This window comes from Lygodium microphyllum, chromosome 7, assembly GCF_053477565.2.
Source record: "Lygodium microphyllum isolate KBCC chromosome 7, Lygodium_microphyllum_v1.1.10, whole genome shotgun sequence".
Taxonomy (NCBI): Eukaryota; Viridiplantae; Streptophyta; class Polypodiopsida; order Schizaeales; family Lygodiaceae; genus Lygodium; species Lygodium microphyllum.
In genome coordinates this window covers 73,176,306-73,195,691 of record NC_141141.1, presented here as the reverse complement: position 1 = coordinate 73,195,691, position 19,386 = coordinate 73,176,306, and the positions used below count along the sequence as shown (strand labels likewise).

Below are 19,386 nucleotides of genomic sequence, written 5' to 3'. Positions count from 1 at the left end.
CGTCTTCCTTCATGAGTCCCCTGTTTTGGAACCCTTTTTACTCCTGCACAATCTTACAATCACAGCGTTGGCCGCATTCAAAAGGGGCTCTCCCCTTGCTATTCCCCCCTTCTTATGTTTCGATCCCCCTTCTTGAAGTTATGGGCCTAACTTCTATATGGATTAGCTTGTGGTCTATTAAGAGCTCTCTCCTAGATCTTATCCCTTTGACTTCCCCTTTCCTTATCCAATACCTTACTTTCTTTTTTTTCAAGTGATAGCATGGGACTTTAATTTCTTGTTTTTGGATAACCATGCACTTCAGACCTTATTCCCACCCATGCTCAAACATATACACATACACAAATAGGCTTTCACATAGGCATACAATCATTTGCACGTATAAATGACTACACACATTCCCCTCAGCACATGCATAGCATACTAACACGAACAAAAATAAGCTAGAAAACCCCATTTCCATATAAACAATACATGCCTAACAAAGCATCACACTAAATATCAATAGATACTAGCAATAAGTCTTAGGCCTGAGAAAATACCACTAAAAGAAAGAAATAGCATTCATTAATACAAACACATCAGACCGTATGTCACTTAGGTATATCCCAAAATTCTCTCCATTCAATCCCACCTCTCATGATGATAAGGATCTACACTCCACCCAACCCCTTATGATTCTCTTTCAATAAAAATATAGGCCCCTCTGCTTGCACTAGTGGCCACTACATACGCTCCTACATGACCCTTGTGCACCTAACATAAAGATGATTCTTATATGCCATTGATAAACATGATGTCTAAATAACTCATGCTCTTCAAGGAAATGTAATTACAAAGGGCATGTCATGTCTTCCAAGCACCAAATGTTGAAATGTAGAGAGAAAAGATATGTAGAGATACAATAGAGAGAGAAGAGACATGCCATATACACTCCAAAAGACTATCATATTGATCACAATCTACATATATATAGGTAAGACCTAGTCTAGATAAGATGAGCTATATATAGCTCCAACACATTGATGACCGTCCCACCATGCGCATTCCAACTAGTGTTAGGTTGTTACCCAAGGGCTATCATTTTTTTCACTATGTTTCCTTGACAAAGTGAAGGGTGTATGATCATGCATCTAGTTGGAGGACAACAATATACTACCATTGGTAATTGTTGAAATGTAGAGATAGAAGATATGTAAATATGCAATAGAGAGAGAAGAGATACACCATATACACTCACAAAGACTATATCATATTGATCAAAATCTACATATATATAAGTGAGACCTAGTCTAGATAGGATGAGCTCTATATAGCTCCAACACCAAATGTTCATACTAAGTAAGGATGAATGCCTTGAAGAATCAGATACCTAGCATAAGATGTTGTGATTTATTTTCAATGCTAATGAATACATATAGATTCATTAATTAAATTTTCGTCATTTAATATTCTCAAATCCTCACTCCTTGGGAAGAGAAAGAGGTATCACTTTTCCAACCTTCTAAGTGTCACTCTTGATTGAAACAATGAATTTAAAGAACCCCACTCATAGTCAATGTAAATGTACATGACCCTTAATCCAGCATATAATCCTGTATCAATATAGTTAAGAATTTTAGGATCAAGGGTCATATATCAAGAGATTTAGGATAGCTTCAAGAACTATACCAACCACCATATAAGAAAAGTAAATCTTGCCAATATGACAAGATAGGGTAGATTATTAAAACCCCCATTTCAAGTTCATGATATTCAAGCATTGAGAATTCACTGCGGGAGCTTTCGCTCAACCGCCAAGACCCATGGACCACTTATTGTTCAAGCGTTTCAAGCCGAGCACTAATGGCTACCTCTCACATAGCCGGCGCGCAATGCCTACCTTATGGGTGTAGTGAGCTTACCTCCATGCCGATCAAGTTACCTCCTCTTCTGTGCACTCCGGTAGCTCCACGATCCAAGTGCAAGCCTCAAGAAAGCTCCATCCTTAAGCTCCACGCTCCAAGCTCCATTGTTGCAAGCAAGACAAGAGAAGAGAAGAGAAGAGAAGAAGAGAGGAGAAGATGGAGAGCTTCTCCTCCCCAGTCCCTCACCCTCACACACTCACTCCCTCACACTCTCACACTCCCTTTCTCAAGCATAAGCTGAAGCAAGCAACAAGAAGAAGAAGAAGAAGAAGAGCAGAGCCACTTTTGGCCACACACAAGAATGAGCTTCTCATGCACTTTTTAACTTTATACACAAAACCCTAAATCCGTTTTGGGCGATCATCCTCTTATCCCCTTTTTTACATGGCCGGCCATGGCCTAGGCCCTTTTCCCCATTGGTGCCCTTCTATCTTTCTAGCTTCCTTTCCACCGCCCATCTACATTTACAAATTGCACAGGTGAGAGCTCAACACTCCTTGAATTAAACCATGATACACTTGCGCTCTTTTACAAAAGTATTGACTTGCGCTTTTCCTTGTGGGCCTTTCTCCCTTATTTAGGACTTTTCTCTTTGTGCATCTTTGTCTTCCGTTTCACTTTGCCTTGGTCTTTGTCTTCTGCTTTGGCTTTTCTAGATTTTTCACCTTCGTTCATTTGAGGGTTAACATTACCCCCACCTAGACGAGTGCCAGTACCATGGCACTCACCGTCATAGGGAGCAAGCTTTAGCATGCACCGAGGACATGGATGGCAAGGACATTTGTGGTTGCCATGGAGGAGTGTTGGTAGTGGTGGGGAGGAAGGTCGTTGGAGCACATTGGTGGTTTAGATGGCTGGTGGTAGGGCTATTGGATTTGGTGATAGGGTTGTTCTTTGTGGGGATTGCACTGATGGAGTACAAGTGGCGGTTTGTTGGGGATTCTGTACATGACGATTCTTGATGGGCTTGCGGGATGATAAAGGATAAGATTTCAGAGTTGGGTGTCGATGAAGAGCGAACGACACTTTCATTGGAGTCTTCAATACTTGCAATTGAAAATCTTCTCATAGGTGGTCTCTCCCTAGGGGTAGTGCTAGTCTTCTTTAGCGTGCACAAGACATAGTTTAATTAGTTTGGGAGACAGGTCGAACTCTAAGCAAGCTGAGAGTATTGTCCTGCACTTGAGGACCCAAACTGTGTATATGTTTCGGTGCAGATATTATGTGAGTGCTAGTGCATACTTAGATATTACGTAGTTACAAGACCGCGGGCTGGTTTCTCGTAACAATGAGTGGATGAAGCAAAGTTGTCCATGTTGAGAAGAAGTACACGTGAAGGTGTACGAGACATCATTTGCATTGTGACTGCATGATCTAGTATAATTGAACATAGGGACATTTCCCTTTCGGTATAGCTGGGAGATATTGGAATTGCTTGATGAGGACGGTGTACTTTTCATGGCCATTCGTGTGGTTTACCACAATTGATTGCAATGGTACTAAGGCAGAGTGCAAGAGGGAATTGTGAAAATGGGTCAGGGTGACATGTCTAACCATAGGCGAGACAAGCTCCCTAGGTAAGTCCTGCCCTTGATGTGCCCTGAACAATTGTGGGGGATGTTTAAGGGGCTAGGGGATTAGGGGCGGAGCGAGCCAACCAAGGTCACTGGATGCACTTAATTTGAGGACCCGTAGGTGTTGTGCTGTGATGGTGGGTGCTTATTATCTTTTCATTCTTTTCTTTTCTTTTTTCCTTTTCTGTTTTCTTTTTTCCTTTTTTTATTATGGTTTTTTTTTCTTTCTTTCTCTCTTTATTTTCTCTTTTCTCTTTTTTTTTTGACTTTCCTGAGTACAACCATTGCAATATGTTGAGGCTATTAGCCTTCCAATGGGTTGGGAAATGTCAAGCTTCGAAGGCTCATGAAATGGATATTACAGGGATGATTGTGCCCTAGCCTTGTTGTTAGAGAAGCATTTGTTGAGATGGGGAGATACGCTTGAGATATTGCAAACCTCTTTGTGACACGTGATGTCGATACAATTGATATAACAACTATCGTGAGCCAACTGTAGAGCTTGACCCAGAAAGAGAGCGTAGCCCATGACTATGCTTTGACTCATGTGATGTGGACACTCGTAAGGGTGATTCTTCACATTTGGCAGCATGGTTTTGTCGTGGTACTTTGTGAGGTTGGTGGTCTTGTGGTGACTTGGGCATTGAACACGTTCACACAAAAGCTTGTGTCATCATGCATCCACTTGTCACTTCATGAGAGTATATGCAAGTCACATGCGTCAACTACAACGAACAAATGCAATCATGCCAAGATATTACTTTTTCAAAATCCTATGATACTGATTGCGATGTCTATTCCGGTGCTTGTTAAAAGCTTGGCATATATTAGCAATAGTTGAGGAAAGTGTGTACAAGTGGCGAGCCTACCCCTTTAACACTCAAAAGACAAAAAGTTATGGCAGGATGGCCTTTGTTAAGTTGCTTGCATATCATAGGAGATACTCTATTTACACAAGGCGGGGTGAGTTCGGGTGGTCAGGCGACTGAGGCTCTACTAGTGAGGGGCTCCTGTGAGGTTGGGCAGGGAAGATGTCGGCTAGGACTTGACTGGTGTAGTCTCTGCCCGCAACCGTTTCCAAAATGCTTTTGAACAATGCATCGAATTCTTCCTTGTCTCAAGCTGCCCTTTCTGTCTTTGAGAACCTGGTGCCCGAGCGTTTGTTGAGGGCTCGCACAACCGATGTTGCCACGCCTTGTGTGCTCCCTTGAGCTTCTATTCCCTTGGCTTGGGGATTTTTCGATCTACGTCCGGGGCGGTGTCGCTTGGGACCTTATTTCTTTGCATACCTTTTGAGGCTAGGCACATAGCGCACTGGTGGAGGAGCTTGTGCTACATGTTCCCTTCGTCGAGACAGAGAGAGCCTTTGCAAGCCAGCTGCCGTGGGTGCTCCATGTCTTCCACGTAAGGGGACCAGCAAAATGCGAACCAAGGATTAGGCTTTGAGACAGGATAAAACCATTCGTGTGGAAGGGAATTATGTAGTGGGTTATCAAGTGCATATGACGAGGAGGGAAGAGGTGAGGCATGCAGTGGTTATAGTAGAGGGATGGCCCCTGTGATGATGTTCGTTTGGCCTCCAACCATTAGCAGATCTTGGCTCATGCTAAGTTGCGTGGACTAGTTGTCAAAGAGTGGGGCAGGGCTCATCCTTGGAAGGATAGACCATAAAGGGGAAAGGTGTATGGAAAAGGATAGTACCATGTCCACACCCTTAGAGATGTTGGTCAGAGCTTCCTCTGGTGGTAATGATGGTTGCATGCCCTCCGCCTGGAGGTGGTAATGGTCACACAACTTCTAAATGTGCAGTGAGAGGAGGACCTGAGGAGCTTAGCCCGTTGAACCCAACTCTTCTCCCTGCGCTTGACTATCATTGCTTGTTTGAGGTTTCACCACTATTAGGAGAGGCATCAATGGGATCATCGGTGGATGTACTCAATGCTTTATTCGTGAGCTCTCCAACGCTCTTGGTGTCAATGTTCTTAGGATCCCCAACCACCTGTGAGACTGCTATTGTCTTCGTTGTTTTCTCCTCTTTTTCTTGGTTAGTGAAGGTGTATCTCTCAATGAATCAGGACCCTGGACTAGGTCAACCATTGATGTGCTTGGTTTGGCCTTAGCATTGTCTCTCTCTAGTGTGTCCTTATGGGACATAGCCATGGCCTGTTGAATAGCCTCGCTAGGTTGTGTGGGTACAACTGTCTCCCTTTTCGGAGAGTCTAGATCTTCAACCAATTCCTGTGTGTTTAACTTCTGGAGACTCAGCTTTAGGCACTTTGGAAGTGCTGGAGTTTTCAAGGAAGTTGGTTGCGACACCTCCTCCACAAGTAAGCTACTAAGGACATGTTCCACAAGGGACATTGTCACGGCCAAGGGCTGTGGCTGCTGTGATTCGTGATTGGAAGTAGTAACGGCTAGTCTAGTGGGCTGGCTACCCTTGGTGGATTGTGGTGTCATGTCCCTAGGGCGATCGGAAGTGGTCGTGTCTTTTGTTGCCCTTTGGGCATTCATCTGTGTAGATCGAGCATGAGTTGATCTAGTCGCATTAAGTTGCTCAGGCATATCCTTGGGTCGGGAGCTACAGATAGTGTCATGTCCCACCTCTTGGGCATTTGGAAGCTTAGATAGAGATAGAGATTGGGATTGAGTAGCTGCTCTTGACAACTGTTGTTATGCTTCTTGTGTTTGTTTGGGAAAAGAGGGTGTAAAAGATCTAGGACTCTTAGGTGGACGTGGCACTAGTTGAATGATTTGCTTGAGGCTTTTAGACGATTGTGCCATTTTCTTTGTTGAGCAAATAGCCTTCCTACGAGCAATGTTGTGTCTCTGGTGCTCATTATCCTCTTGGGAAGTCAAAAGCTCCTTAAGCACTAGTGGTCTTTGTGCACGCTCAATGGTTACACATGATCTCTGCTTATTAAGCATGCTAGGCTGAGACTCTTTCCTTTGAACACTCATGTTTGGTTTCTTGCCTCGAGACTTGGAGCTTCTCTTAGATTTCCTCCTGTGCTTCATTACTTTTGATGCAATCTGGCCCTCAGCTGATAAAGGTGGTTTAGCAGGGGTTTTGGTGCCCAAATCCATTGGTTACCTGTGTAATATCCTTGAGCACGTAGCAATGCTTTGGATATCCATCGCAGTGTTGTGGTGACCCTCCATTGATGCCTTCGTCTATAAGGCTTGGGCTTCTTTCGGGGTCTTCTACGATATTTGTAAGTCCAAAGCCCGTCCTTGGCATTGTCTCTTGACCCTCTTGTTTCAGCCATGGCCTCCCTCACTGGTTCTCGTTGTTCGAACTGTGCTTGTATCAGCTTTTCCAACAAGTCCTTGCTCTCATAAGTAGGCTTGACTGTTATGTCAACACCTTCCTTGCCTTTCCCTCGAGGTTCGATAAGGTCACCCTTGCTAAAGGTTATGACTATCCTCACACGCGGTAGTGTCAGGTGTATCCTCTATGCTACATAGTTAGCCTCACACTTGGTTGCCCTTTTGAAGGGTCTTCCTAGGAGGGTTTCCTTCCCGCAGCTAGCACTATTTGGAGGAACATGAAATAGAATAGGTAAACTTTCAGTTTCAATTCTCGTAAGGATTCTGCACTTCCCTATGAGCGCTTGTGGGTGTCCCCCATAAGGGCAAAGAGTTGCACTAGTCGGTGTAAGCTCTGGTTGGCCTAGTAGGGTCCATGATTCATAGGTCAAGATATTGAAATCAGCTCCTTCATCAATCAGAGCATCAATAGTATGCTCTCTTTTAGCGGTGAGTTTGACCCTAAGCTAAGTAGGTGGTACTATGTCTTCGTCTTCCGGGTCTTGACTTGTAAATTTAAGCCTTCTGGCAAATGCCCTTGAGTCCCCAACTGCACGACTAGATGTGGATTCTCCACTGATGTCTTGGATCGTCAATGCAGTGCTATTGAAGGAGCATCTATCGTCAGGACTATCATATCTAGTCATTCTTGCTGTTGTAGCTTGATGTTGCATTTTTCTCTAACTAGAAACGGTTTGAACATAATGTCTTTGTGTTATTGTGGTGTAGCCCTTTTGCCTTTGATGGCTAGATTGGCATATTGCGGTTCTAGGGTCTCTTTTTGTATTTGTTTGGGTGTGGGCTTTTGTTTGCTGCTTTGTAAGTTTCAACCCAGTGATGGATCTGTGATGTGCCTTTATCTCTACGTAGCCTTTGGGGTCAATTTCGGGGTTAGATGCATCAAAATTTGTGTTTTAGATACCTATTCGATTTTGATAGTTTTATTTGTCCGATTCTCAGACGTCCAATTTTCAGGAGTCAGATTATCGGAATCGGACGTCCAATTTTGGTTGGTTCGATTGGCCCAGCAGTCCGATTTTGGTCACATCCGATTTCTGCAATTTGACGTCCGATTTTGATAGGTGTCCGATTCTGAGTGATCAGATTCCTTGTGTTCGATTTCCAGGGTCCGATTCTAGGATTGGACCAGATTCTAGGACTGGTCCGATTCTGAGACTGGTCTGATTCTGGGATTGGTCCGATTTTGGGACGGGTCCAATTTTGGGAATCGGATCGGAAGGGTGGTCTGATTTTCGGAGTCGGACGGTTTTTGGAGAGGTCCGGTTTTTGGAGTCAAACGGTCCGACTCTAGAGATAGGGCAATCCTATTCTGGGACTTTGACGAACTGGTCCGACTGCGCAGTCGACGGCCTACGACTAGCACGCGACCCCTCTAGGCTAACGTTTACTTCACTGAATCATGCCGTGCCGTTTAATTAGATGCAAAGCAACAGACAAAAACGCCTGGCATACCTGAAAATGGTGTGGTGCTTGAATTGATCAGCATGTCGACGATCTCCCCGCAACTCTCTCTCTTTGTCTCTCTCCCTGGCTCTCAAGCTCACTCTCTTCTCAGAGGGAAGGACGTCAAATGTGGCCTTTCCTAGTTCCTTGGGCCTCTTATTGCCCCATCCTAGCCTGCTGTGACCTCAGAGGTTAGTCCCTCATACTCTACCAGTCAAAAATGTGGATTTGTGCCCCTATTTTCCTATTTTAGCCTGTTATACAGTAATAGAAAACCCTATTGTTTTCCTTCTTTTTTCCTATCCTAACCTTAACCTAATGCAACAAAAATCAAAACCTAAGATGGAGATGGATGCTCCTACTCTAATATTCAATAACAAATCAAAAACCTACTTGCTAAGGAGATTGAATACCTCTTCAAACTCCCTTGCTTCCTACCTATCTACCTCAAGCACCGGTTTGGGAAAAACCCTACTTCAATGCTCGATTCAAAGCGCGCAAGCGCTCAAGGCTTGAATCCGTTGGTCCCGGCAACGGAACCAAAATGTGAGAGCTTTCGCTCAACTGCCAAGACCCATGGACCGCTTATTATTCAAGCGTTCCAAGCCGAGCACTAATGGCTACCTCTCACATAGCCGATGCACAATGTCTACCTTATGGGTGTAGTGAGCTTACCTCCATGTCGATTGAGCTACCTCCTCTCCCACGCACTCAGGTAGCTCCACGATATAAGTGTGAGCCTCAAGCAAGCTCCATCCTTAAGCTCCATGCTCCAAGCTCCATTGTTGTGACCAAGACAAGAGAAGAGAAGAAGAGAGGAGAAGATGGAGAGCTTCTCCCCCCCAATCCCTCACCCTCATACACTCACTCCCTCACACTCTCACACTCCCTTTCTCAAGCATAAGCTCAAGCAAGCAAGAAGAAGAAGAAGAAGAAGAAGAGGAGAGCCACTTTTGGCCACACACAAGAATGAGCTTCTCATTCACTTTTCAACTTTATATACAAAACCCTAAATCCCTTTTGGGTGGTCATCCCCTTATCCCCTTTTTTGCATGGCCGGCCATGGCCTAGGCCATTTTCCGCATTGCTATTCTATCTTCCTAGCTTCCTTTCCACCGCTCGTCTACATTTACAAATTGCACGGGTGAGAGCCCGACGCTCCTTAAATTAAACCATGATGCGCTTGCACTCTTTTACAAAAGTATTGACTTGCGCTTTTCCTTGTGCACCTTTCTCCCTTATTTAGGACTTTTCTCCTTGTGCGTCTTTGTCTTTAGTTTCACTTTGCCTTGGCCTTTGTCTTCTGCTTTAGCTTTTCCAGATTTTCCACCTTCGTTCATTTGAGGGTTAACATTCACATGTATCATGTGGCAGAGGCTGCACAAAAAGGCCTAGGTTGAAGTCCCATTTGTAAGTCTTACAATAATGCCAATAACATTTACCATCTTCTAGAGATATGATGGCACCTTGGGTAGCATGTTCCCGCACATTGGTGATCCTATTTGGCTCTCACAATGCACATGAGTGATGGAGGGTAACAAATCTAATTGCTTTGTTTCCTCATGTGAAGGCAACTCAAACCCTATCATTTTGAGAGAGGTACTAGGTTTTGGTGCATCATGTGAAATCAAGGGAAAGGGCCTGGGGGGTTCACTATAGATGTTGTATGGTATCACGTGAGTGTAAGGGAGGGGGGTTTTCGGAAGGGGACATTTAAGCGTATACATTAGAGGTAGACCCCTCTCAAATTTCTATATTGAACTTAAATTTAAGGAGGGAATAGAGGGAAAAAAGAAAGGGGGGATGCATTTGATTACCTCTCTCCATAGATTGGTTTCTCCATGGCATGCAAGAGACCTTGACATGTAAAGTTAAAACCCTAAACCCTCACATAGTAGGGTTATTGAATTAATCATAGTGTGGGAGGGGGGAAGTTGGCACTCTCCCATGGTTTTGGTAGAGAGATTCAACTCCCCTTCTTCCAAAGAGATCTTGGTGTGCATTTTGTGTAGTCACTTTAAGTATAAAGGGGTTCAACTCCTCTACTCTCTCTCCTCATGTGGTAAGGGGGCACGGTCACTCAAAAACATTGCGACACATACATCGATGGTATCCAAGTGCCACTACATAAATCACTTTGTGATATGACCATTTTGATACTTTTAATTGCTTAGGATAACTCCAACTTTTAAAAAGAAAGTTAGTATATGTTCTATGAAGACTTACATTTAAGAAAGGTGATACATAAAAAAATCATACATGTATATATCTTATATGCTTAAATAGGGGGATATATTAGTGTCACAAGCTTCATAAATAGGGGATTTTTTTGGAAGTCCTTGCACATAGGTGACATGTCTTCTTTACTATGAGTGAAACCCCCATGGGAAAGGGTTGTGGCCTAAGGGATCTATCCATGGTTTACTAGACAACCTACATGGGAGGCAAAGGATGATTGCAATGTTTTTTTGGCTATGATGGCTTATTTTTTGTTGAGAATATTGGTTTTGCAATGTTGATAACCCAAAGTTCCATAATCAAGATTAATGGCTAACCTAAGAAACAAGCTAGGAAGCTATCCATGGATGAATACTCACCTCCACTCTTATCACTTAACGTAAAAAGAGATCAGATACATTGATCTAGATAACTAGATATTATAGGTCTTTGTGTAGTGAAAGTTTGTAAGAGAAGCTAGATGTAAAGTGGTCTAGAGAAAGACTGTAGACAAATAGTATTGTGTATCTATATTGCATCTTAAAGTGAAAATATCAACGTATAGAAAGTGGCCAAAGATACCTTCCCCCTTTTTGAAAATAGAAAGTGATACGATTGGTAGGGAAAAGCTTATGGAAAACTTTTCATGCTTACATCATTGCATTGTGAAGACTGAGGGAATTGGGACGAATAGACTTATCTTAGTAGGAGCTAGCATTACAAGAAGGGGCATCAAATAAAGCCCAAACTAGTAAACACTCCTTTACATGTTGAGTAAGATTCCTAAGTAAGAAGCTAGAAAACATACCTTAAGGAAAGGAGGAGATACGAGCAAAGAAAGAGAAAAAGAAACTTCTTACACATCTCAAAGTGGGAACTTGGAGACAAAAGTAAAAGACTATGATCTAGACAAGGAAGTGGTTCACTATATATAAGCCCCACTTATCACATGCATTGAGGGCCTATGTTTGAAACCCCTATCTATAACTTTATTCCTCAATATAATGCACCCTTGCTTTATTGAATTTGTGGAAACCTCTTTGCATGGTACCCTTATTTTTGTGATGAAGTGTGGTGGAAAGAGATCTAAAAAAATCCTTGAATTAAACTTGCATGGTATGCTCACAAATTTACTAGTAAGCCCACAAGAGACCATACTTCTAAATATGGATGGAGCTCATGTGGAAGCAGTGAGATACACTTCCATGAACCAAGTGGTAAAAAATCTTAAGAGAAAATGTGGCAAGCTAAGATCCATTTATACAAAGGGGAAAAGGTTTAGGAAAAGAAAGGCCTTAAAATGTTTCTGCACAAGTTCTGTAGTGTGCATTCAAAACATTTCGAGGAGATAAAGGGTTGTGGTGCATTAATCCCTTCATCTTCAACAAAATCAAGTACTCAAAATATGCAGGATGCAAGTGTAAATGTTGGTAGGATGGGCTACTAGTTCAAGGGAGAGATTATTGGTAGTAGGAGGAATTTGCATCAATGATACTTAGACTTAAAACATGAAGGAGGACAAAGGGAGTCATGAAGAGCCGAGAAAGAGGGCCAATTGCCACCAAAAGAAAGTAAAACTTGCCAATAAGCAAGATGGATCATGCTATTATCAAGGATATTTCCTTAGGCTAGGAGGACCAAATGTACATATATGGGACACTTCCTTAGGCTACCCTCATTCATTTCTACTATAGTGCCCATCAGGTAAAAATCATCATGCACCCTTCACTTATAATTCCAAAATCCTTACCTTGCATCAAACCCATACTCATAGCCTAGAAAGCATGATGTGGCCTTATGGCCTTCCCTTTCCATCCCTCATTGATTCTATAGAATAGATATGTGCTTGAGTGAGCAAAATGGAGTGTGAGATGAGAAAGGAACTAAGTTGAATATTCCCCATGCTAGTACGATTCAATCAGATTGAGTCCTTGGTCCAATAGTTTCTTAAAAGACACCAACAACTTGCTATATATTACCATGATTTAGAGTTATCCTACAAACATTGTTGTATGGAAACAAGTTGTACTCACTCAAACCATCAATAAAAGGATCGTTGGTTGATCCTCTCCAACTATTCATCTTAACATACCCTAGGGTCACGCCTTTGAATAGGTTGGCCGTTTCCCCCCGTACATCTTGGGACACTTTCCCCTTTGGACTCGGTTGTTCAAACGTGGACTTTGCTATCATCACATGCACTTACGGCAAAAGGAAAGAAGTCTCAAGACAGTTTGTCTTACAAGGAAATCGTTTAACAATGTCTCCGAATATTGGCATGGGCACAATTTCAAACGCTCCCTCAAACTTCAAAACTTTTGTGAAATTTGTTATCCTTATGCACAAAGAGCATCTTTGAAAGAGCAACCAGTGGCAGGGTCTTTTCAAAGAGCATCCGCCTCGCGTGAGCATGTGCCGAAATGACGCCCACCCCCAGGGCACGGCGGGCGCACGCCGGTTCTGGTGTCACAAACGTTTGACCTCTTCTTCTCCCATGCGGCTGCATCTACCATACCCGATCGTATAAAACCAGCGCTAATTGCAGCAGGTCTACCAGCTCGATCGACGCTCTGATCGCTGTGGTTTCCGTTGTTAGTCTTCGTCACGTTCTACATAACTCGCGAGACGTGCTGCCAATATACTCGCACCAGCTATTTGGTGCTAGGCCATTATAACAACTCCAAAACCAACCCGCCTGATCGCCGTATCATTCGTCGTCCATTGCCATAGACATAATAATCCTATGGCTCCGGTCACGTCGTCGTTCGTGCTGTCTCACATAGCTGAGCTCCTGCTGTCCGCAGATGCGGTGAAAAAGGTGGGACTGACGGACCTGCCCCTCGACAAGTCCATCACAAGCGTGGAGCTTCCCGAGGTGCAGTGCTCCTTTCCTTCGCAGACAATCCACCCGGACTACCTGCAGCTGAAGCAGCTGTCGCAGGAGTGGCTTGTCTCTCGTTTCGGAGAGATGCTACTGCTGCGCGGCGCCGGTCAAGGCGGCGGCTTCTCGGAGAGCGTGGTCCTCAAGTCGCGCTTTGACATCCTGGTGACGCTGTCGTACGCCAACGGTCTGAGCTCGCGCATGCCGGCTATCATCAAGTTCATGGCGTGGCTGCACATGGTGGACAACCTGCTGGACGAGCCCCAGGAGATGGCCGCCGACTCCTCGGCCGCTACGCTCCTGGGGGCGCGGATAATGGCCGTGCTGGAGGATCGTGACGATGAGGAGTCCGCCGCGGCAGTAGAAGCTAGCAGCTCTACACAGCTGTCGGCACGTGCCCGCCTGGCCATCCGCCTCATCGAGGAGTCGGCGCGCGAGGTGTGGTCGGATCTGCGGAGCGGCATGCCAGTGGGCCAACAGCAGCGTTTCGTGGGCACCTTCCGCGACTTCCTTCGGGCCACTGCTATCCAGGTGGGTTACCGGCAGAGCGGGCGCCTGGCCGACGTGGAGGAGTACAAGAGGCTGCGGCGGGACTCCAGCTGCTGGAGAGCCTGCGACGTCCTGATTGAGTTCGCCCTCGGGATCGAGCTGGACGAGCGCACGCTGGCCCACCCGCTCCTTCTCCGCCTCAGGGATGCCACGCTTTACCACATCTGCTGGCTCAACGACCTTCTCTCCTTTGAGAAGGAATACAAGGACGGCGACTTCTTCAACCTTGTCTCCATCCTCTACTACAACCACTTCAAGGACTCCATCGAGGCCGCTGCTAGGAGCAGTGCCAGTGGCACTCACGTCGCCGTCACTCCTCCCGACCTCCACCAAATCATGCTCGAAGTCTCTCAGCTCGTCAAGGACATGGACGAGGAGTGCGTGCGCCTTGTCCGGGACATCCGCAGCGGCTCCGATCCCTCCTTGTATGTAAGCGAGGAGCTGGACGATTACATCCAAAGCCTTACCTACTGGCTGGGCGGCAACCTCTCTTTCCACTTCGCGGGCATGCGCCACGGCCTTTACACCGCCACGTACGCCTCCAAGAACCTGCTCGCGCGCCTTCCCGACGCCCTCGCGCACAAGCTCGAACTCTCCACCTGCGAGGCCATTGTGGCTGCAACGGCTACTCCACATCTCGCCCACCGCCAATTACTAGCCGCTCAGGCAGCCTAAGTACAAGCTTATAGTTACTATCCTTAATTATTAGTAGATCCCCCTCGCTCGGTCCGATCTCCTTAAAATGAATCGACTACAGAACTCTAGTAATGATCACCACTTTCCATCTAACCTCAATTAGTCTGTGCGTGAGACTACTACTCCTCTATCGCCTCGTCAAGTCACTATTACTGATCCATTCATTAATTGGTTCTGCAGACTGCGAATTCTAGTGGTAGAATCATATGATTCTCGCCGAAGCATGTGAACATCAACTCCCATAAACTCAAGGAAGACCTGTTCGGTACTGCCAATTCGCTACTCGTAATTGTCTGCTCTCTTCATCCTTTTTCAAGTAGTAGCTTGCGCTACACTAGCGTTCTCTTTGCTTCGGTATGTCTAATTACTTCAACGCATCACGGTCCACCACGCCGATTGCCCACAGACGCATTCTCAGCATGTCGCACTCAGATCGTCCTGCCGCTAGTTGTCCTCTTCATTTGTACACGTTGATAGAGCTTCCATTTATTTCATTCACGGGATCAACTGAGGGCGCCGGAGGTTTTTGTTTTTCTTTAAACGTTGCCAAATTGCACAACGTTTTGCAGCTTAATATACCACTTCATCCATTGTCCATGGTTGGCCCTTTGAGCCACAAGAGTTGAATGCTATCAGACACTCGCAAGTATAGATCCACCTGGATGAGCTTCTTGTTACTTGTGTTCATTGTTATCACCATAAGTATTGGTAAATGAAGGAGAAATGATCTTCAAAGTACAACGAAGCTAGATATTTGTCCCACAGTAACACACTATTCTCAATGACAGCATAATTACTAATCGGTTATTCCATACATATTCCTTGTTTGAAATAATACGCTATCTAAAATGGAATATCGAAATCATCCAAGCTCATTGGTGCGTGCTCCACACCTCTCCCAAGGTTTAAACAAAAGTGATGTTCAAAGCATAGATGTTTAACCCCAGCCTCAAGCTGTCTCCTAGAAAGCGTCCTCACTTTGACAGTCATAGAATCCTCGAGGAAGGGCACCATCTACCATTCGAAGGAAAAAGAGCTTGCCAATGGCAACATGGCAAGGACCCTCAAACACAAGCCCTGAAGAACAAATGGAGTGCATTTCTTTGCACTTCACTACCCTTGTAGAAGTCTATGTTTATGTGTACAAGTGCTAATTCTTTCCATTATAGATGTGTGAGAATAAGGAGCTGAGGGAGGGAGGGAGGGAGGGAGAGGAAAGTTTATTGAATGGTTGGCATTTCTTATGTGCACCCTAACACACACTTTTGAGAGGTCCTTTTATATGATAGTGCAACTCAACTTATGATCTTTAAGGCAATAATGTAGATATTTTGACCAAAAATTCATTATAAGACACTAAAAAATAAGGGTTTTAAAAATATGCTACCCCATTTTCTAAACTCTTGGATCCTCATCAACAAAAAGTTTTCTTTCCTATTGATAGTTAAGAAATCATGGAACACCATAATTTTTAGCTTGGTAATATTTAAGCATCTTTGGTGCAAGCCAAATTACTGATGTGTATGGAAATAATTAGCACTCATATAAATAAACGTTGACTTCTACAAGGGTAAAAAGGGCATGCTCACAAACAAAGGATATCCCAGAGTTGTAAGGAAGTTTGGATTCTCGCGTAAGAATGGAGTTGAAACTAGAGACCCGTCTTAAAATGTTGGGTTAACTAGAAATTTTAGGAACAAAAATAATACACCCTACAAATAGCTTGTGGTGACACCCAAAGTGCACAAAAATACACTCCCTTTGTATTTCAAAGAGGTGTGCAAAAGATATTAGAAAATATAATTTCCTTACATGCTATAAGATAATAAGTTGGACCATTTTCCTTTAAGAAACTTAGGGATTTTTTCCAAGTTGTATTAGACAAATCCCTTTTGTAAATATAATATTGTAATTTTTATGAAATAAAATAACTCTTCTTTTGATCTCAGATGCTACACTTACATCTTGAGGTGACCCCCCACGACTTCAAGACCCTTTGCCATGTTGCTATTTGCAAGCTTCTTTTCTTTCAAATGCTAGTTGTTGCTCTTTTTTTTTTGCATTCAAGGATTCTCTGAGTCTCAAAATGAGAATGCCTTTTAGGAGAGAGCTTAAGGGTAAGGTAAAAATTTTGTGCTGCGAACAACATCACTTCTATTATGTAGGCCATCACATGGAATAGGTTTGAAATATGCACCAAAGAGCTTGGAAGATTTTGATATTTCACTAAGCTTAGCTTCCAAGATAAACATCTACCTATGTATTGGAGCCTTGATCTCCGCTTGTCTAACGTCCCTAGTGCTTTGCACCTAACAAACTACTACCAACAAGTTATATCTAGGTTGTAAGATGAGGTGTGGAGCATGCACCAAAGAGCTTGGAAGATTTTGACATTTCACCAATCTTAGCTTGCGTGATAATAAACATCTACCTATATTTAGGAACCCTCATCCCCCCTTGTTTTTTGACATCCCAACGCTTTGGACCTAATAAGCTCTACCAACAAGTTATATCTCATTAGCAAGATGAAATGGGCAGTCTCCTTTACTTGTAAATATTTTTAAACCCTTTAATACAACTTCATGCAAAGTACATTAAAAGTAAAAAAGTTGGTCTTGTTTGTGTTCATGGGAGGAGATGTTCACATGATTCAGTGTTTACATGATTCCACTACTTGAATTAGAAGTGCAGAGCCAATTACTGAATGGATAAGGAGTGGAGTCTCATGTAGGCAATGTAAGACTAAACGTGGTAATCTTTGTTAAGTTTTGCACTCGATTCATTTTAATGAGGCAGGAGGAAGGGCGGTCTAGCTCATCTTGATTAAGCTACCTGAGTGGCTGGTAATTGGAGGTTGGCAAGATGGGGAGTCGCCGTTGCAACTACAGTGGCCTTGTAGGTGGTGAGATCGAGCTTGTGTGCAAGGTCCTCAGGCAGGTGTGCGAGCAAGTTATTGGAGGTGTAGCTGGCAATGTGAAGGCCGTGGCGCATGTCAACGAAGTGGAAGGATAGGTTGCCGCCGAGCCAGTAGGTGAGGCTCTAGATGTAGACGTCTAGCTCCTCACTTACATGCAAGGAGGGATCATAGCCGTTGCGGATGTCTCAGAGGAGGCTCACACACTCCTTGTCCATGTCCTTGATGAGCTAACAGACATCAAGCATGATTTGCTGGAAGTCGGGAGGAGTAACGATGCCGTGAGTGCCACTGGCATTGTTCTTAGCGGCCACTACAACATATAGACCCAATAGCGACGTTTAAAGCGACGGAATTATTCATGGAAAAAATTATCCCCGTCATCGCTATTCGCGTCGCTATTAGCGACGCGATCAATTCGTCGCTATTAGCATCGCTATATGCGTCACTATTTGCGTCGCTAACCCAATTAGCGACGCAAATAGCGACGCATATAGCGACGCAAATAGCGACGGTTGCAGAGTAAATTTGCGACGCAAATAGCGATGGTTGCAGAGTAAATTTGGGACGCGAATAGCGACGGTTACAGAGGGGGGAAAAAATAGGTGGCAGGGCATATATCCCTGCCACCCTTCTAGCTATATGCATATTCTTGCATAATTCATTTGCCAACGTTAGCTACGTTTAATGTCTAAAAATTGTGTATCAGATTATTTTAAAAAAACTGAATCCTTTGATTGCAAAAGCAAGATATAATTAATTCGAAAAGGTATTTCGCAAGGAGCTTTTTCATCACTTGCTTAGGCCCGAGAAGAAAAAGAGATTGTGATTACAAAAGCTAGATATAATCAATTCAAAAAAGTATTAATCAAGGAGCTTTTTTATCACTTGTTAGGCCCAAGAAGAAGAGCTTCACTTCAAGCTTTCATTATAGTCAGAACCCTAAGGTATGAATAAGTCCCATTGATCTTCTGCTTACTTCAGCTTATTCTCCCCCTTCTCAAACTCCATTTCTTGAGCTCAGATTAGTTACTGTACTCCAAGTAGATCCATGAAACAAACAAATTTCTCTTTACCAAGTGATTTGGTAAAGATATCTGCTACCTCGTCCTATGTCTTCACATGAAGTAGATCAATCTGTCCTACAAGTACCATTTCTCTGATGAAATTGTAATGAATCTCTATGTGTTTGGATCTAGCATGATAGACGGGGTTGCTAGTTAGTATCCATATACACCTCAGGTTGTATACATAACCCTCATGCTACTCCATATATACCTCTTCAAGCAAGTCACCATTCATGAATGCATTTTTGACATCCACTTTTCATAATTTTCAGCCCTTAGAAGCCACTAATGCAATGACTATTCTCACCATTTCCATCTTAGCAACCGAGCTGAAAGTCTCCTCATAATCTATGCTGTATTGATGTGCATATCCGTTTGTAACGAGCTGGGCTTTATACATTTCCAACGAACCATGTGACTTGCATTTCTCTTTATAAACCCATTTGCTTAAAGACATCGAGTACCTCATCCTTGTACTTCCGAATGTACAGCCATGTGTATCAGTTGAAATCATCTATCCAACCGACACTAGATTCTTGCAAATTTCATTCTGCCATCTATCCAATCGACAATAGATTCTTGGTAATAGAAGGTACATGTAGTACATCATGTAGGCTCTTCTTTCTATCGTCATAGCTGTAGCAGTCTACCTTCCTACTAGTGGGCTGTCTCACACTCGTACCTGGTTTCCATCTCCTCTTCTTCTCTAGTGGTTGTTGTGCTATATGGGGAGTACCTGTTGCTGCACTAGAGGAGGCTCCACCTTGTACTCTAGGTGGCGGTTTTTGGCATGAGGCCTCTCCATGGCCGA

At 43.9% G+C, this 19,386-nt stretch overlaps 1 protein-coding gene across 1 annotated transcript; it reads left to right on the top strand.

Moving 5' to 3' along the window:
• The first annotated feature begins 13,211 nt into the window (after window positions 1-13,211).
• Window positions 13,212-14,573, top strand: LOC148033585 (microbial Terpene synthase-like protein 13). Its single transcript, XM_087680936.1, has one exon. The coding sequence runs from the start codon at window positions 13,212-13,214 to the stop codon at window positions 14,571-14,573; it is 1,362 nt and encodes a 453-aa protein (XP_087537062.1).
• Window positions 14,574-19,386: the final 4,813 nt, after the last annotated feature.